The following is a 20,015-nucleotide window of genomic DNA, read 5'->3' as shown; positions in this document are numbered from 1 at the left end:
AGCCGCAGCACGAACGTTTGGATGGATAGATGAATGGATGAATGGAAGTTGGCCTACTACCGCGTCAACTTCGATTAAAGCATCTTACTATAGAAAATAAAGGTGTTAATTATAAGCCCAGTTCTCTGCCCTTTATGGCAAAATCTCTTCATTTTTCTGACTATTTATTTCTGTCCTTTCTCTCTTGTTATCTGCCACCAATACTCTAACCATCTCTTATTTATTTCTATTGCGAGCGTGTCCAGCTTTCAATAGTCCCTGAAACACAAGGCTTATTGTAGGCTCGTGGTCAAACGTACATTTGGGTGGACATATCCACGATCACTGAGAACCTGCTTAGTCGTTTCCTTGTGTTCCCTCCAGCATGTGCATTGTTCTTCTTGTTTACTGAACCTTGCTTTATAACTTCGCCTACTAATGCAACCTGACATCGCTTCAAACTGTAAAGCGCTTCCCCTTGAATTATCATAAACTGTCCCTTTCCTTCTTTCGTTTCTACCCATTTCGGTTATTACTCAGGGCCATTTTTTCTTCTCATCGCTGCCATCCAGTAAAACGCCTCTCTGACTTTCCGCTTAAAACTTCTTGTTGCCACATCGCTTACATTGGCAGCCGTATATTTATTTATATTGGTGAGCCTCCTAGTTTTTTTTCTCCCGTGAATAACAAAACAGATTCCCTGCCCATCTAATCCCTTTCATAATCCTTAGCCTTGCTTCGAACCGTACTTGCCTCTGAGCTTTCCTCGCCTCAAAACTTTCCCATCACATATCGTCCTTTATTGCCTGATTTGTCGTCTTCCCGTGGGTGCTCAACGCAATGCGTTCCACTGTCATTTGATTCACATCCATTCCTGAATGCATTTTTGGCCTCATGAATAGTACTGAGTTCCCAAATGTAAATCGCACAACCATTACACCATTCCACAGACCTCGAAACAACTCGTACCTGTTTTACCCTCAAAACGCTCCGCGTTTCCTTGTTTCAGCATTAATAGTTCAGTTTTCTGCCTAAGTTCTTTCTGTACCTCTATGTACCTATCACCATTATTCACCCATCTTTCGAGGTACTCGTATTCGTTTACCGATGGTGTTTCTCAGCCCTTCATAGATACAGCTTGAGTTTTGAGATCACTGAATATCATAAATTCCACATTTTGTTACACGAAATCCTGGTCCTAAAGATTCACCTTCCCTTCCGAAATATATCCGCCAGCCCGTGTGCATAATCTCGACTGTTCGCTAATAAGACACTATCGTCAGCATAAAATAAACTTGGAAGCTTAGCTTCATCGTCACGCTGACCTGTTTGTGTGACAGATTAAAACCAAAGTTGATACCTACTAGCGCCTTTTTCTATTATCACCTTGTACAGCATAAATACCAGTGAAGACAAGAAACATCTTGTATCAGTAATTGACGTACTCTTTGCTACCTAATGATTCCCATTCTATGCGAACTGTATGTTCTCGGGTATATATTTCTCTCAAAAGCTGTCCACTACGCCCATTCCTCTCAATATCAACCGAAAAATTTTCTTGTAACCATTGGCATACGCCCCAGTGATAACTAGAAAAGCCACGAACAATAGCGTCTTTCCTATTTTCATTATTTCTATAGACTCATTAAGAATAACAAACAGGTTATCACCTAACTGCCTGTCGACTACAAATAGATTCTGAAGTTCTCTCCAAATATTGTTATATGCTAGCTGGCCACGTTACTATTTTCAATTTTGTTGCATTTGAGTATGGCTACGGCAAACACAGACCGGGCACTGTGAAGAAGAAATAGGACACAGCACTGACTTGCATCTGGCCGCTAATTTGGAAAAGAGAAATAATAACTACTGATTTCCGACATATCGGCGGCCCGGCTCCCACCGAAGAGCCAAGCAGCAAAATATATATGTACTATAGGCTGAATGAGCAGAGGACAAGGCTCGCAAAGTCGAATACTAAGAACAACAAAACACAAAAAATTCCACGATCATCAAATCGTACTCTGCTTATTATAAATTGCACCTCTCTTTTTTCACATTGTAACGAAAAGAGTGCTAGCGCAACCCTCGTTCTCGCAGCCGACTTCATACGCTTCGATAATTCCACCCATCAGTTTTTCTTTGTTTTTAGATTCGAAGCAGCTTATGGTCGGGGTTCTTCCCTTGTCCGCACTTGTCCGTCCTTCCCCTCCGATTACTAGCAACGCTAGTACTCGGAGCGCCCACTAGATGGCTCTGTGGTAGAGCACGCGCTCTACCACAGAGAGATTTGAGAAGCGATTGAGAGAAATGGGGGAGGAGCGTTGGGCTAGGAAGGTTTTCAGCTACTTGTACATGAAGAATGTCGATACAAAATGAAGAAAAAGAACCAGGAAATTGAGTGGTAAATACTTAGAAAACAGCAGGTGGCCAAACCAAAAAGAACTATCGGTTACGAAAAAGTGAAGAAAACAAAGACCGACACGTGGAGAATCGGCATGATTAAGAAGTCCACACTAGAGATCTATCGAACTTTTAAGCAGCAAATTGCCAAGGAAATGATCTATGATAATACTCGGGGTGGTTCTCTACTGTTTGAGGCCTGGACGGGAGTATTGCGAACCAAGACATATCGGGCCAAATACGAAGTAGACACAGTATGCTGTGCGTGTGGAGAGGAAGAAGAAACTGCCGAACACTTGAAAATGTTCTGTAAAGGGCTTCACCCTATAGTTTAGGATGATGGCGCATAGTTTTTCAAAGCACTGGTGTTTAGGGACAGGGAGGGCAAGATAGACTTTAAGCGGGTAGCCTTAACTAGAAGGAGGTTATCTGATTAGTGGCTAAGGTGAAGGCACGAGGGAAAATTTAACCCTTCACTGCAAAGTACGAATCCTCAACCTCACTATTTAAAGGAAAAAAAAAAGATAAATATAATGGTTAGTTCACTAAGTATTACGGCTAGGTGGCGTTAGCCGCCGCACGATATAAAGGGTACAGCCACGTCCGTCCGTCCGTCCGTTCGTCCGTCCATCCGTCCGTCCATCCATCCATCCATCCATCCATCCATCCATCCATCCATCCATCCATCCATCCATCCATCCATCCATCCATCCATCCATCCATCGCTTCACTCCAGCACGTGCTCTGGTATGAGTGGATATCATTGGCGGCGCGGCACTACTCTGTATAGTGAAAGCGTGTACTCCTTTCTCTCACGCACACACACCGTAGTGGTATGAATGAAGACATGAACATGAGTGCTGCGGTGGCGAGGGCTTGCAATGCAGCTGTGGGCGCAGCCTCATATGATCGTCTACAGTGATGAATAAACAGCACCGCTTTACAGAACACTCAGTCAACCCTCGGTGGCTTCGCATAATACTCAGGCTACGGGGAGACGTGTGCCATTTTTTTTAAATGCGAAGCGTTTCTTGGCAAACTTCGGCGACTTTAAGCGTATCTATCTATCTATCTATCTATCTATCTATCTATCTATCTATCTATCTATCTATCTATCTATCTATCTATCTATCTATCTATCTATCTATCTATCTATCTATCTATCTATCTATCTATCTATCTATCTATCTATCTATCTATCTATCTATCTATCTATCTATCTATCTATCTATCTATCTATCTATCTATCTATCTATCTATCTATCTATCTATCTATCTATCTGTCTGTCTATCTGTCTGTCTATCTGTATCTGTCTGTCTGTCTGTCTGTCTGTCTGTCTGTCTGTCTGTCTGTCTGTCTGTCTATCTATCCGTCTGTCTGTCTGTCTGTCTGTCTGTCTGTCTGTCTGTCTGTCTTTCTGTCTGTCTGTCTGTCTCTCTGTCTGTCTGTCTGTCTGTCTGTCTGTCTGTCTGTCTGTCTGTCTGTCTGTCTGTCTGTCTGTCTGTCTGTCTGTCTGTCTGTCTGTCTGTCTGTCTGTCTGTCTAGCCAGCCGCCTACGACTTTTAGCTCTCCTGGCCGTTTCGATAATGGTATTGATACCAAACTTGGTATGGCATAACATGACTGTATGAAGAACATATTTGACTATTCATAACATGATAATTATGACATGTATGTCATGAATGTCATGATTTATATTTCATGGTCCTGCAACTCTTCCAGTGGTTTCGTTCACATGGCATGTTGCAAAACTGGTATGGTATGGCATGATTCCATGGCGAACACAAGCGACAGACTCTAACATGAAAATCATGACATGCGTGTCATGTAACAACGTGACCACTTGCCACGCTCATAGCGTGCTCGCGAGCGTTTTGCTAGCTCCACATATACTAAATTTGGTATCACGTGACGTCAATAGATCATTATGAAGGCAAACGACACATTCAAACATGATAATCATGACACGGAAGTCATGTACGGCATAATTTATTTCCACCTTGTAAAGTTGTGCTGATTTAAAGTGACATAGTAACCTTCTCATTCGCGCTTTGCATATAATCGATTCCCACTGTACGTAGGATCTGCCATTTTTTTCATAATCAACTAGCACTTCCCTCAACAGCGTAATGGGAAGTGGCCAGCAACTAGTCCTTACAGTAAGGTTCCAGTGCCTATTTATTTCAACTACAGTGGAGGAAACAAGAGGGACTTCACACACGAAATACGATGCAAGTCCCATTATACCATGCCACAAACGAGCGCTTACAACAAGCGCTTGCGGGCTCCTTCAAGCGACAGCACGAATTAACGGCGCCAATGCTTAGCATCGACAGAGCGCGCGCATCGACAGAGCGCGCGCATCGAAAACAGGCGCGCTTTCTTACACCCCTTTAAAGGACGCCCACCCAGTGCCAGCGCGATTCAAAGGAAGCGCTCGCGGGAAAGGCGGGAAATATTGAGAATCGAAACCAGATGTCACGTCTAGCAAAGTCGTTACCCAGAACGCGCCCACCGCGGCTAGGCGCATGGGGAGAAGGGCGGACCTCGCCAGGCCTTTGTTGGTCTATCGCCTGATATGACTCGTGACTCTCCAACTTCGGAGCAACCCAATATCTGCGCACGAAGATAGGAAGATCTCCGTAGCGGTGTGGTCAGCCAGATAAGAAACAGTGATGTTCCGTACAATGCCGAATAGTTTTCATTCTAAGACATGAAAGTTCTCTATTTCAGACATTTTTCTCAGCATATACTGACAAAATTTCCAGCATATTTCCCTCCACAATAGTAGCAGTGCTAGTATTAGCTCCCCCCCCCCCCCCCACACCCACACATATTCTAATAACACAAGTTTGAGATGTCTGCGACCATTGAAATCATGACTAGTGCCCCCCCTCCGGTGCAAGAAAGAAGTCACAATTTCACCAAAAGGGTGAAACAGTGAATGCGATAGCAACATATTGGAATGTTTTACGAAGCAAGGCTAGCAAATTGCAGTGTTATACGAAGTGAGACTGGCAGTCAATTGATTTGGATCCGATCTCACATAACTCTACAAAACGCTGGTGCAAGAGAATACGGCCGCTCCAGGTACACTTTTGTCACCGTTTTTTCGTGTTGACAACGCAGCCCGTAGACGCTCCCGCCTGTTGTGGGGGCACAAGGCGCACGCTGATCGTTGCCGCGACAGCGCGGCAACCATACCCTCCCCCCCCCCCTTTTGCTCACGATTCAAGCGCGCGCGCAGGCGGCTCCGGCCGGAAAGGCAATAATCGCTCCACAGAAAAAGGAGGCTAACGCATTCTTTCCCGTATATATATATATATATATATATATATATATATACAAGCATAGGCATGAATGACGGTGGCTTCAGCGGTGGCGGCGACGATGACAGCGAAATTCAGCCAAGACTGTCCATATAATTGCTAACGAATTAAAAATAACTTTCTTAACTTAAATGCTTTCAGTGCATATCACATAGTTGACTTGGAATCCAACATCTTCTGCAGTGTTGATGGTGTTGGTCTAGCGCCAGGAGTGAACTAGAAATCACTTCACGTACATACCAGAAACAAAGTTCAACTGCTAAGTGTGCGTGTAGCGTGCCACAGAACCGCTTGCAGGAGCAGCAGGCACACTGTTCCCGCTATCGGTCCTCATTGGTGGCTTTAACCACATGTGAAATTACCTGCAACATGGCAAATATTCTTTTTTCCCCTTTGTACAAAATCACAGCTGAAAATTTCGCTGAAAAGGGAAAAGTCTCTGCGCGTAACGTCCCTGATAAGTGCTGTTTTACGATTTGGTGCCCTCGGTCACTCGCTCTGGAAAAAAAAAAGTGCTATAACATGGCGCAGTGTGGTCACTGTAGAAAGCTTTAGAAAACCGAGGTCTCCCAGATGCCGACAATTAGGTGACATGAAGTGGTGGCGTAGCCAAAACGTGGCGCACCTGGGTCAGGCCCTCCTACCCCCGAATTTTTTTCGCAATAGCACACAAAGCGAAAAAATGACCATTTCAAAGAGGTGCCCTTTCCCCAGAAAACAAAGAGGTTCCTACCCTCCTCCTTCCCCTCGCCAAAACAACAACAAAAAAAATTGCTGGCTACGCCTCTGATATGAGGTCGCTCACTGCCGAAGGGGAACCGCTCGTCTGCGCTACAGTCATCGTGAGCACATGTGTGAGTGCGTTTCCGGGAGCTCGAAGCTCAGCTGAACGAGCAAAGTCAATATAAACACAATCTTTTTAACATACTCGAGTACGCTGGCTAGTGTCTGAGTGCAATCGATTAATTGTTTCCGATTTTTTTCGTGTTGTGTTATATATTAAGCGTCCAAGCGCGCATGTATGTGCGGTGACTGTATGGCTTTTATTGAGAATGTACTTTTTTTCCGGTATCAACTCTTGGCTCTGACTCGATCTTTGGACAACCGCCGGCGTCTGCTGCCGCGCTAGAAGGACTTGCACTTAAATTGCCCTTGCTTTCGTGGTGCTTTTCGAGGGACCGATACGTCCACATTTGGAATATGCCGAGAGATGGCCTCCAATGAAAAGATGTTTGAGACATAAACTAGCCTACCTTTCTTTGTGTGTGATTGGCTAGCCATATAACTTAGATTTCTAAAGCCTCTTCAACGATAAGCGTAAAAACGGACAAGAGACAAGGCAAGGTTTGCGCTGATTGAAGATGCATTGCCAACTAGCCCATTCTCAAACATTACTTTGTAAAGCCACCGATGCATTTGAAACACGCGCTTGCACTCGATTGGAAAAGCGAGATCACCAGCGGACTCGACTAATGGCGTTGCGGCAACGCCTTGTGTTGCGTGATATTCAGTCAGATCACGTGATCTGCCGGCTAAGGCATGTCTTCCCTTTCAGGAGGCGCACCGAAGTACGGAGGTAGAACAATTTTTTGTTGTTTGTTTCCTGGCAATGTTTTCGTTTCTTTTTTTTTTCCTTTTTCTCGCGTAGACAGACATTGCTGTGCTAAGTACGGACCCGACATTGCCGAAAGGCTGACACGGACATATTTAATCGTAGGTTTGGTTATGACAGTATGAGGTGCGGTTGCATGATCGTTTTTACTCGCGATTTAGCAAACTTCCAAGCCAAACTCGATGTCGGTCCTGATCGCCATACAAAATGTCCGCGCGACACTGGTATATTATGGCACAGAGAGCAAGCTCGACGGCACGCAGAATCCGAGTCATCATGGTGACGACTGTTGTGAAGAAGTGTGCAAAGTTATAAAGAATATATTTATTAGCAGAAAAGTGATGCTGGTTCGTGAAGAAAGAAACAACAAAGTATGTACGTTTTTAAAAACCAACAAAAAATATTTGAAACTCCTGCAGAGCTTACACAAGGTGATCAGCGGTCTTAAAGTGGATCGTATTTGTAGGCCGTTCTAAACTGGCCCTTAGGCTTGCCTGCCTTTGCCTTGCCGATAATGTGTGAGGGAACCTTTTTTTTTAGTGTAGGGGGCACCCCAAATGTCCTTTTGTTTCACAACATAAAGTCTGTGTTTGTTGCCGTAGTTGAAGTGACGCAGAGCTTCATATACGATTAAATTTCATGATTGGCAGGCAAACATGCATGTATTTGAGCGCAAACAAATGTGCGACGTTGCACGGTCACCTGTTGAGAAGTGTAATGACTTTTATGATGTTGCAGCAAATCGGTGATGTTATTACGAGAACAAGAAAACATGGCAACAACTGTGCAAAGCCTAGCATCTCATTACCGTCATCGACTCGTGGAAGTAAGAAACAACTGAGGTTTTACGTGCCAAAACCACCATACGATTATCAAGCTTCGCATCGTGGTTTTCGCTCCAGCTATACCAGTTGGATGCTATATACCTTCCAACTCGAAGTGCACGTATCTAGCCTCAGCTGCTTTCATATATCTGCGCCCCACTCGAAGTGTTCCCACGAGTCCTCTACATCTTCGAACGAAAGGACACAGGGATGCGTGATTGGCACCCGATAATGTCACCTGGTTCATCGTCATCGATCACCCATTAGTGCTGCCTTGTGTCATCGGAGACAGCGGATTGTGCATTGTTGCTAAAGAGGCAAGGCGTGATAATTAAGACGGATGCAAGAAGGGAGTGTCCCGACTTCCTAATGGCGTGAGTGTTTGCACACCCTCCCTCTTTGAATTGAATACGTACCAGTTAGCTCCGCCCTATGTTATTCTATGAGCATGGTGTACTAGAGTGCGCTGTCTTGTGACAGGCAGACTTAGGAGATATCCGGCAGCTCCACCAGTATATAACGTATACTGTAAAGGGGGAAGCCAAAAGACCTGCTTATCGCGGACAACTTTGTTCCCGGAAACAGCGTGCTCAAATAAAGTATCAACCAGGGCGTACCACACACACACACAAAAGTGCCGCTCTGTTGAAACTATACTCCCCCCAAAGCCTCTATGATCAATTCTACTGAGCGTTTTGTGAATCGGGTGGAGCATAAATGGAAGTTCAACGTTCTTGCCATGTTGACTCACACGTCTTCTCTGCTGCCATGCGCACGCGGTAGACGACACGCGCCAGCTCGCCTGACGCACTGCGTGCGATGGCGTAATTCTCAAAGCCCAGTCGCACTGCGCATGAGCGACGCTTCTCCCTGCCGCCAATTATCAGCGCAGGGAGCTCTGAAAACCAAGAGATCCCGTTTTCACTCTCAAAAAGATCGCGACTATGCGTTGCCATCGGGCGTCAGAACATGGGATTATCATAATGATTTCATAGTTTAATGTCAGTCAGCCAATACAAAAGGTACGCACGTTTTTGCTCCTTTAAGGTCACGTAGTGCGCATAGCGAGTTCAAAAAGATTTCATACGCTGTCATACACTAAGTATAAGCTAGTGCACGTTAAAGAACCCCAGGTGGTCGAAATTTCCGGAGCCCTCCACTACGGCGTCTCTCATAATCATGAAGTGGTTTTGGGACGTTAGACCCCACATATCAATCAATCAAACTAAGTATAAGCTATGAACAGAATATTGGTATCGCGTTCAGCTCCTAAAGGCTAAGCGTATGCCCCCCCCCCCCCCCCCCCACACACACGCTGGTCCTTTTTTGTTTTGTTGTAAACATGCCTCAATTATTAGAATTAGTCCACTAGCTGATTGGCGAACCATTCAGTCCGCCTGTGTCGCGACACAATAAGAACGCTCTTCTACGGAGCGTGTAAACAAGCATGACACAATATTACTTGCGCTGGAATTTTTAGATGCAATTGATTGATATGTGGGGTTTAACGTCCCAAAACCACCATATGATTATGAGAGACGCCGTAGTGGAGGGCTCCGGAAATTTCGACCACCTGGGGTTCTTTAACGTGAACCCAAATATGAGCACACGGGCCTATAACATTTCCGCCTCCATTGGAAATGCAGCCGCCGAAGCCGGGATTCGAACCCGCGACCTGCGGGTCAGCAGCCGAGTACCTTAGCCACTAGACGACCGTGGCGGGGCTCTTAGATGCATTTCGAACGTTTTCGGATCACCACAATTTGCTGTATGAACACAAAATACACGATGCTTTAAGCTCCAGAACCAAAACATATTGGTTCAGCACCATGCTGATTTGCTTACACTGAGATGCCGGCTAGCAAGCACAACCAACACTGTAATTGCGCCACTAAAGGTGAAAGAACGAGGAAAAGTTCACAAACCTGCTGCATTGAAGCCGAAGACATAACTCGGGCACTGCACTCGGGCCACTGTTCCCGCTGGCGTTGCCCTCCAGCACATCAATCCATCCCACGTCTGCGGGCAGGTCAGGCCTTCTGTAAGACAGCTTGTTTGTAGTAAGATTGCGCATAACAGCTTGAAAAATGCATACGAATGTGGTTAGGACTACCAGCTGTGACAACTCTGCGTGCTCGGAATTTTCTAGTCGGGGCACTCATTTCTTAGAAATGCCTGGCTGTTGGCGTGTGAGTGTGTGTACGCACACGCCCCCCCCCCCCCCCACTCATATAAAGATTATGGCTTAAGTAACTTGAAATAGCTATTATTAAAATGTAGAGGGCAAAAGAAGATATCAAAAATGGTTATTATACACCTTTACTCTGGGATTTTTAATGATCCCATTAACAAAACATTACAATACTGTGATTTCTACAGCTCGAATTTTGCGCGCGTTAATGCCGGTATACTTCTCTGACGGGTGCACTAACGCATCTGCGAGTTTTTTCGAAGTGCACTCTCAACAGCGAGAATTTGACGGTCGTTACACGCATTGCTTTTGCAGCCATTTGATCGACTGCATGTCGAGAAGGCTTTACTGAGCACCGTCGAAGGATATGCCAAGTCTGCGGATTTGTGCGCTTGATTTAGAAATAAGGCAGTACCATTCAGGTTCGCTAGCTATGCCAAAGCAACTAGCAACGGCAACTGAATGTTTCTGTTATCTAGCACACTTCACTTGTTCCTTTTATTCTCTATGTGCTGTTGCAATTTGTCAATAATTACATCTTGGTGACGGTATCCACGAAGTTTTAGTCTGCACTGCAGTGACCTCCTAGCAGGCACTAAAAGAAAAAAAAACACTGCGCCACGCCCCTTTACTGAAACGACTTCAACGCGAAACTATGCAGCAGTTTTAGAATAAGGTATGCAATACTTTGCGCTTGCCATCACTGCACAAGAATTATACGCTAAATTCCTGGGTTCACAATATTTCGAAAACGGCGAGCACAACCGAGCAACGCTGACAGTATACGAATCCTATTCTAACACTTTATAATTAGACAGCTTTGTTCGAGCGTGCTCGGTGGAATAGCGCAGAATCAAAATGAGCGACGAGCTCAACTACTACATCGTACACTACGCAGTTAACAAGTATCCGCTGCAGGGATCGTGGCTGAGGCAGAAATCGTCGAAGCTCCGTTAATAACGACTGTGCTGGCATGCTATCCTTTCCGCAAAAAGGTTTCTCGACCTCCAGGTGATACTTGCAGCATGAGTTTGTGGACGAGAGATCATGTTTTTCTCTTTCCTGACGGTCGCATGTGCCCATATCTCGAAAATTAATAAGTTGTAATTTAGCGATGTAATAATATTGAGTGTTAGTGTTTGGCATCTCAAAACCACGGTATGATTATGAGAGACGCCGCCGCGGAGAACTGCGGAAATGTCGACCACCTGGGGTTCTTCAATGAGTTTCATTGAAAGTCTGCCCTGCTTATAAACATCGCTCTTCGGCTGCTTGACAGCTTCAACACATTGGCGAATTCAGGAAGACCGGTTCTTCTGATGACACAATTGATGGCGCGCTGACACGTTGCGCTCCTTCGTTAATCATGGTGTTCGCTTCTGTGAGTGGCCCAGTGCACGTATCTTTGTTGCGGCCGATTGTGCCACATTTTGAGTGTAAATGTGAACAGCCACAGCCTTTGAAATGTGTGGACAGGCGCACCACGCTAGGTTTCGGTTGTATACCCACCACATTTAGGGGATAAACTGCATACCACTCCTGCGCATAGCACCAAAGGAACACGATAATTTTTCCGGCACCCTCTCAGTTTTAATCGGAAAGATCGGTCACCCTACGCAAATAGGTTATAGCTTATTTGGTCAATAAAAACAAGTTGCTGTAAACGCTTCCGTCTGAGTGTCCGCGTGCCTTTTCGCAGTCTTTATTCACAAGTGCGAACGCTGTTAGAAGAAGTTTCTAATTAACCCACGAGACAACACTTTTCGTCTTGTGTTTCGTTCGACTTTGCGTGGTTCTTTCGCGACCATCTGGTTCTTCGTAGGTGTACGGCATGCTGCCCTCATCATCATTTGGAAGAACAAGGCGGCTCCCAGTGATCTTCAAACTCAACCTTTTTGATTTTCTTAGTTTCGCCACTGTGCCTATAACAATTACATTTCGTCGTCCGTGATTCTCGTGAGTGGACGACACGAGACAGAGAGATGCATGCCATGAACCATGGAATAACTGATGGCCGCGTTTAATTCTTAAAGTGTACAGCTACGCTTTACGACGCAAGTGGCTTCAGTACATGCAAGATTGAAGAGCTTAGAAGAGGGTGACGCAATAAATCAAGTGCAATTGTGTTCAAGTTTGGCTAGCTGATGGTTCAAGAACAACTACAACAACAACAACAACAACAACAACAACAACAACAACAATAATAATAATAATAATAATAATAATAATAATAATAATAATAATAATAATAATAATAATAATAATAATAATAATAATAATAATAATAATAATAATAATAATAATAATAATAATAATAATAGTGTGCGGAATTTTACGCGTCGAAACTGCGTTATGGTACTAGGCCGGCCGTATAGTGAAGGGCTCGGAGCACTTCCACCATCTGGAGTTGTTCAACATGCCCTAACGTCACGCATTACACCAGCTTGTAGCATTTCACGCCATCGACACCACCCACTGTGTCTCGTAAACACGACAAGTGCCTTGAATAATTCAGTACTGCCGCCTGATACGCTGCGGCTACAGGCAGAGCAAACAGCCTCTTTCGCTTGAACGCATTTATTCTCGCATCTGTTCTGTTGCTCTAACTGATCCTCTGTTTTCTTTTTATTTTGTTCTAACGAGACTTGTTCAGGCAGGTCCACTTTGTCTTATTAAGATCTATAGAATAATCACTGCGTTATTTTTTCCCAACTTATTGATAGAACATGCTGAATGGTGTGGACGCTTGCATAAAAACAATAGTAGGTTCATGAAGTGAAGCTTGTTAAGGTTCGTTGCAAAATGGTAACTGGCCGTCTGCTTCTAACAGCGCGATTTGGCGACCTCCCTAGCGCGAGATATTTTTGCGGCATAGTGGTGTGGCTAATTACGAGAGGGGCTAATCGCTGCTGTCACCGCCAGATCAGCCGCCGTTGATATCGACTCTGTTCGCATAGAAGGGGACGGGGCGCGATATAAATAACCTCTTCTGGCAACACAAACTCAAGTCTGCCAGAAATTAGACTAACGTTGGCCGCAATAACAGAAGATAAACTGCCATAAACTGACAGTCCTACAGAATACTGTCGATCTTCTCCCTATTTTGCATTAGAGGGTGACGATAGAGCCGACATTACCAAGTTATCATAAGTAACATAAGGTCAATATGGCTCAGACTTTTTTCGCTACGAAGATGCAAAATTGCGCGTAAAACACCACAAAAGCGGCAAAATGGCGACGCCCCCATAATATGTCTTCATTTTAAGTCCTTACGTGTATCATGAGTCTGCGAGATTTAGCAAGACCCGATGACACTTCGCGAGACCAAGTCGGTGGTGTCGGTACTGAAAATAAGCTAAAAAATAAAAGCCGGTCGAAAATCACGTAATGCTTAAGAGAACGAATGCATGGGCACGCCAAGATTCCCGTTTTCTGAGCACTTCATGACGTCACGAAGCACGCAACATATGACGTTCTCGTGATGTCGCAAATCGCCAACGTTCATGGCGTCGTCAAGACTGAATATTTTCTCGTCTTCGTGAAGTATGGCCACGACGTGCTCCATGACCATAGAAGGACGCGCTGGGTGTTGTAAAGAAAACAGAAAGCGGCGATAGAAAAGAAGCCTTGTGGGAAGGTCGTATTTTGGTGTCTCCTGCTTGCACGACGTAATGGTGACTCGGGCCAATAACACAAGCTTATCCTCTGACAGTGTTTCGAATGCTCAGTCTGACGCCGATGCTCTCCGCCTGTGGCACATTACGTCAACGAGATTCCGCCATACAGCAACTGACATCCATCAGGTGCAGGCAACCTCTCAGGCCACGCACGCAACCTCTCAGCAGGCTCCCACGTATTAGCTGCCCTTAGTGGCATTGCTCTGTAAGCGCGGGACCTTCTGACCACTCCTCTGCATCCTCCCGCACTGTCAAGGCCAGTACGCTGGAGCGCATGGTCCTGTTTGAGCACCGTCACGTGCAAGAACTCCTACCCACTGCATGCTCGGTGATCTCTCAGACATATGCAGCGTTTGCTTTGCCGCCCCCTTTGATAGGGCAGTTCTGAAGCACATGCTTTTCCCAGTTCCATTGCGTTACCACGCAGACAGGGGCGTCCTTATCTGGTGTGTTTGGCCAACAAACCCTGAGATGAGTCATTTTCAGGCCTCGTTGTTCCTCAAGGACGACGACATCACAACCCATCTTCGCCGTGCTTCGCAAACCAGCACATCATTTCTTATCCTACAGAGCCAATGCAACACCATTGCAAGACCATGCAGACCAAGAAGGCAATTTTTGACGCCTCCAGGATATTGTCACTAAGAATGCCACGGCCTACGCTTCCCTCTCGGTGCCGACTGCCTGCTCGTCTAGCGAGCAACTCCATAAGCTCTGTATCGTGCAATCGATGCTCTGTAGTTTCAGCACACCAGTGCATGCGACCTTTTTCCCCCAGAGGGCTGGTGGTGACAAGTGATCCTCTAGAAAAACCCAGTGGCTTTTTTACATGTGGAGCAGCTCTTTGACTAGCCTGTGTAACGCTGTCCCTCCGTACACCCCACTGCGCATGCTCGCGTCTCGTGCTGGCTCAGGGAGACATCAGCAGAACTGTCGCTCCCGTTCCCTTCCCTCGCCTCACAAGGCTGGTGCAGGCAGCGTCTGCTAGTAAAAAAACCTACTGCTCGCGCTGCGCAACTGTTCTTTGGTCACCTCTTATATGTAAGCACTAGTAGCACTGAATCGCGCGTTCGGAATTCAGTCAAGGGCGTCTCGGCTTTCGCTTGATGAGCGCCAGCGTCATCGTCGCTGCCAGTGTAAGTGTTAGCCCCCACTGCTTCGCATCTACACATAATTGGTAGATAGTCCAATTTTATTCGTCTCTGACTGTCAGTTTATTGCACGTTGTGCTTACACGGGTGAAAAGATGAACAAAAAAATCGTGGGCTAGCGGAAGGCAAGAGTGATGGGGAAACATTTTATAAGAGAAAGCCATAAATGCTGCGAACATTATTGTTGTCCGTCGCATATTTCAAACAGCTGACTCTAACGAAGGAGCCGCTAACAGAACAGGTTGCTGAATTCAAGTGATACTCGCGCATGAAGAATGCAGAAATCGAAGGTGTTCCGGAAGCAAAAAGAGAAAGCTGTGAAACAATGCTGCAACAGATTGAATAAAAGATCGATTGATTATTCAGTGAGCCCTGTTGACAGATGTTTTTCGCAGGGTTCCAGCTGAAAGTGTTTCGAACATTGTTACGGGCTTTTGTTTTCGACAAGAGATGAATGAATTTGCTTCAAAGGTCAGAAGAGCATGTCTATGAAACAGGTCTATTTGTGTAATTAACGAGGGTCTCACTGACAACAGAATAAATGACTGACACCAAATGACTTACGCCAAATGAATCACACCTGACAACAGAGGACAAGCGGCTGTTTTCTCAGGCATTGGCGACACCAAATGACTGACACCAAATGAATCAGACCTGACGCCAGAAGACAAGGACAAGTGGGTGTTTTCTCAGGAATGGGAAAAAAAAGCAGTGTCAGCTCCCATGGGCACGCAACTTTCACATCAAAGCAAGGAATCCAACTGACAGCCGAGTGTATACCGTATTAATTGTTTCGGTAATCTCACCGTTTTCACCTAAACTCGTTAATGCATCTATGATGACTATGAGCCATCATGAGACTGCACGCTTTCCTCGAGTTGAAGTAACTTCTCAATTTTCAGTCTACTTCTCGTATTTTCATCATACACTAGAATGCTCGAAGTTTGCCGAAAAATTTCTATTATATGGTTAATTTCGTTACCTTAACTAATCATAATTTTTTGACTCATAAGTCTATTCGCAGGAGATGATAGCTTGTTATCCGTACTTAGCAATAGCACTGAATTTTTTCATCGCCTGGGTCACAGTAACGGTATATATAGGTAACCTCTAATTTTATCCGCCATATTTATTTCTTACACGTGAACATAAAACGATGTAGTGATATCACATTTTTCATAGCGAAATGTGAATCAGTCTGCTTCGATTTTGACAGTGCCATTCTTTCGTCAAACGAAAAAAAAATAACTATCGTTTATTTACCTGCCCCATCATCATCTTACAATTATTTTAGTGGTGAACTTGATAATAGGATAAGTTCGTTTTTTCCAACATTAAAATAAAAAAAGTGAAGCGATAATAACATCGATAATACAGGAATTAACGACAGTTGTGCTCGATAACTTAACTGCTTCACAGGTCTTGATTGGGAATGTCTACTAGATTTCCTGACATGATGTGCCCCTTCCGGTCAAAATACGCCTGTTCACCATACACTAAGCAAAGTAACATATGTTAAAAACGACAGTGTGGTCAATTTTAACCTGGCAGACAACTATGCAATTTTTTCTGGCTAAATATTCAAGCTGAATATAAAAATAAAATGGTCAGAAGGTTCTCTTTAGATTCCATGAATTGCACCGATTTGGTAATCCGCACCTGGGCTGGGGTAGTTATCGGAATAACCTTCACAAAGAATTTAACGCCTCGACTGAGAAACTGACGGGTGTTATCAACTCCTGTGCATTTGTGTCCGTCCTATCATTCGTGTTGTAGATCACCATAGAACTGATGTGCAGCATAAATAAAAAGAAAAACGATACTTTATACAGTGAGTCTGCCCCTTAGGGCCCGCTTTAAGTTGTATGCACATACTCTCAACACCTTACACATAAAATCTAAAAGGAACCGACCGCATGTATGAAGTACCGAAAATGGGAATGACTGTATGAAAAATTGGAACTTCATGAAGGAACTTCTGCACCTTAATCAGCCAACTGCCTTTTCGACAGATTTTTTGGACGGCACCAACGTTCTAACTTGCCCGATCGTGATCGCCAATTTAATGATTAATGTTTAAGAGCTCAGCAACGACTAACGTCTGTCCACTGTCTCGTTTGCCTCACTTTTTTTTTCTTAATATCCCCGTCATGACCTGCTAACATCGCTGTCCTTCCGTTTTTTCCCTCCTGCTCCTCCATATCATAAGATGAGGCTCTTCGCACTGCATTAAGTTGGAAGACCACATGATGGGGCCTCGATTCAGTGCATTGATACAAAATATTTCTTATTGTCCTTTGTCATGTTACTAATATTTACATCGTATTTATTTCTGAGGTTGCATGAACAATCGTTGGTGAAGAAAAAATAACACCTCTACGTGTAAGTGGTGACATATATTTTGTCTATAGTTATCGCCCCATAACCATCCTCTAATTCTTTAGTAAAGTAACTAAGGTGCTTAGTGTTAATCGCTTAACAGACTGCCTTACAAAACGTCGTTCCAAGTTATCTACCAAATTAGCACCGATAAAACTAGTGGATAGCATAAAACAGTTTACGATATTGGGGTATGCCATGGTTTAAGTAAGTGGGTCCCGCGGAATGTGATGGTTCCGCAGACCATAAATCTATGTTTCCTAAATATAACTATAGGGGACTCTGGCCCTGCGATTGTTCAGCGACCGTGGGAATGATGGGTAATATATGGATTTGTCTAGTCTTCATACTCGTCGGTGGCGAATCGCACTTGTGGCTTCGTTTATTGCTGTGTTTCGGTTTCGTTTCGAAGGAAAGAACGAACCATTTTGAACTTCGTGACACTGTTTGAAATGGTTTAAGCCTGAAAGAATAAGGTGGTGAAGCGCAACCACTTAAAATTTGCTGCTTTTCGTTTCGTGAGAAAACAGCTACAAGCCACACGAACAAACACGGAGCCATAAGTACGAAGATTAGACAAATCCGTGCACTATACCCATAATTTTTGTGCTCGCTGAACAGCGCCGTGCGTTACAGCTTCCATACACAGTAGCGCCAGAGTTCCCTCTAGTGTATATTTAGAAAACTCTATGCCGCAGGCCCTTCCTCGAGGTTCCGCGAGCCACTGATAAATTCTCCCTCGTTCCGCACTTGCCTTGTCACTTAGATGGCGAATACGACGTGCAATCGATCTAAGGAACCTCCATTAATCACGCCCGAACGTCAATAAGCACATCTCGGAGCGTAAGAGAAATGCGCGAGCTGCTAAATAAATCCCGCCAGAGGCTTGTAGCCATGCCAGACTCGGTAAGCGGGCCGCGCGGTTCCCTTATTCCTACCATCCGTTTCATAAGGCAGTGGATATGCTGCTGCCATCTGCGACAACACACAGTGAGCATGAGGAGTAAGGCTTTTTTTCTTCGGTGAAAGTGAGCGTTCCTTGTGCTGCCAATGCCAATAGCTATATGTCTTTTCCCCTCGGTAATATCATCATCAAGGCACCCAGAACAAGAGGGAGAAGACTTTTTTACGATTTGTTTTTGCTTTATTTTATTTATTTGTTTCATTTTTTGGACAATACAATTGCATTTCACGCAGTCGGGACAAAATGAGGTGGTTTCCCTCCTGACAAGGTCCTGCTAGCGCTGGGCGTAATTGCGGTAGTGCTAAACAGACATTCACAATTGAAAAGAACATTGCATATACAATCGAAAAAAAAGTTATTACATGAAATATACATATTCACAAAAGCAGCCATCAGCTTGACAATAGAACTCTGCACTAGAAGATACCTAGAACAACAAGTAATGCTATTTGACACAGTTCCCACAGTGTGGCAACTGTGTCATTTTTATTTATGATTTTTAACGCATAACTAACTAACCAACCTAAAGATCCTGCCACCCGGTTCTTGGCCGATCCCCCTTTATCGGGGGAGTACCATCAAAGCAAAAGGCTCATCATCATCATCATGCTAGCGCGCTCAATGTGCCAGTGCTCAAAACCATCGTCAAGGCCCTCGAATGCACAGAGGTTTTGCTCTTTGGCACGAGGGTGCGCTCGGATGGCTATGTTATCTACGCTTTTGTCTGCGTTGCGCCAAGCGACGACGACGAAATACAGCAGCAGCCTGTCCCCCTAAAGTGATTGGTCCTTAGCCCAACGTAGTGACGGCGGCGGGTCGAACACCCAAGGTACGTACAACCAGAGCATGTGTGAAGAAGAAAACGCAAGCAACATCGCCACCGCTTGGGTACTGGATGCTGGGCTTTTCTCACTCGGCTCGTGCTGATCATCTTCGGCATCTGCTTGACCGTTGCTCTGTCCCGATCGTGTTTTCATCGTAGGGCCACCGTCACAACAGTCACCAATAAACCCCTTTTCAGTTGGTGGAGGGTGCTGACAATCTCCGTCACCTGAACCTGGGTGCTGCCATTCGCCGTCGCCTAAACCTGGAGCTGCGCAACCAAACGCTACCTCCCATCATGGCCACCAACAACGCGCAACCTGGCTCTTCCTGTCCATCCCCCAGCAACCCCGGCGTTCTTCGTTTGCGAGAGCCCAAGGTCTTTAGCGGAGCTGATGAGACCGACGTGGAAGACTGGTTCGCTAACTACGAACTGGAGAGCGCAAACAAGTGGGATGACGCGGACAAGTTGACTAACGTCATCTTTTACCTCACTCACGTGGCCGAAATGTGGTATAACAACCACAAAAACGACATTACGACGTGATCCATTTTCAAAACGTCGTTTGCTGACGTTTTCGGTCGACCCGCTGTCCGCAAGTCCAGAGCTGAACAACGCTTGCGGACTCACGCACAGAAGCCATCTGAATCGTTCACCAGTTACATCAAAGACATTATTGGTC

At 45.1% G+C, this 20,015-nt stretch overlaps 1 protein-coding gene across 1 annotated transcript in view; it reads right to left on the bottom strand.

Moving 5' to 3' along the window:
• LOC119187174 (parathyroid hormone/parathyroid hormone-related peptide receptor) overlaps positions 1 to 20,015 on the bottom strand; it is a 236,321-nt gene that overhangs the window by 49,595 nt on the left and 166,711 nt on the right. The window contains 1 exon segment of the mRNA XM_075889590.1: positions 10,074 to 10,187. Coding sequence (XP_075745705.1) covers positions 10,074 to 10,187 — 114 coding nt within the window.

Source organism: Rhipicephalus microplus, chromosome 3 (assembly GCF_043290135.1).
Source record: "Rhipicephalus microplus isolate Deutch F79 chromosome 3, USDA_Rmic, whole genome shotgun sequence".
NCBI lineage: Eukaryota > Metazoa > Arthropoda > Arachnida > Ixodida > Ixodidae > Rhipicephalus > Rhipicephalus microplus.
This window is presented reverse-complemented; position numbering and strand designations above follow the sequence as displayed.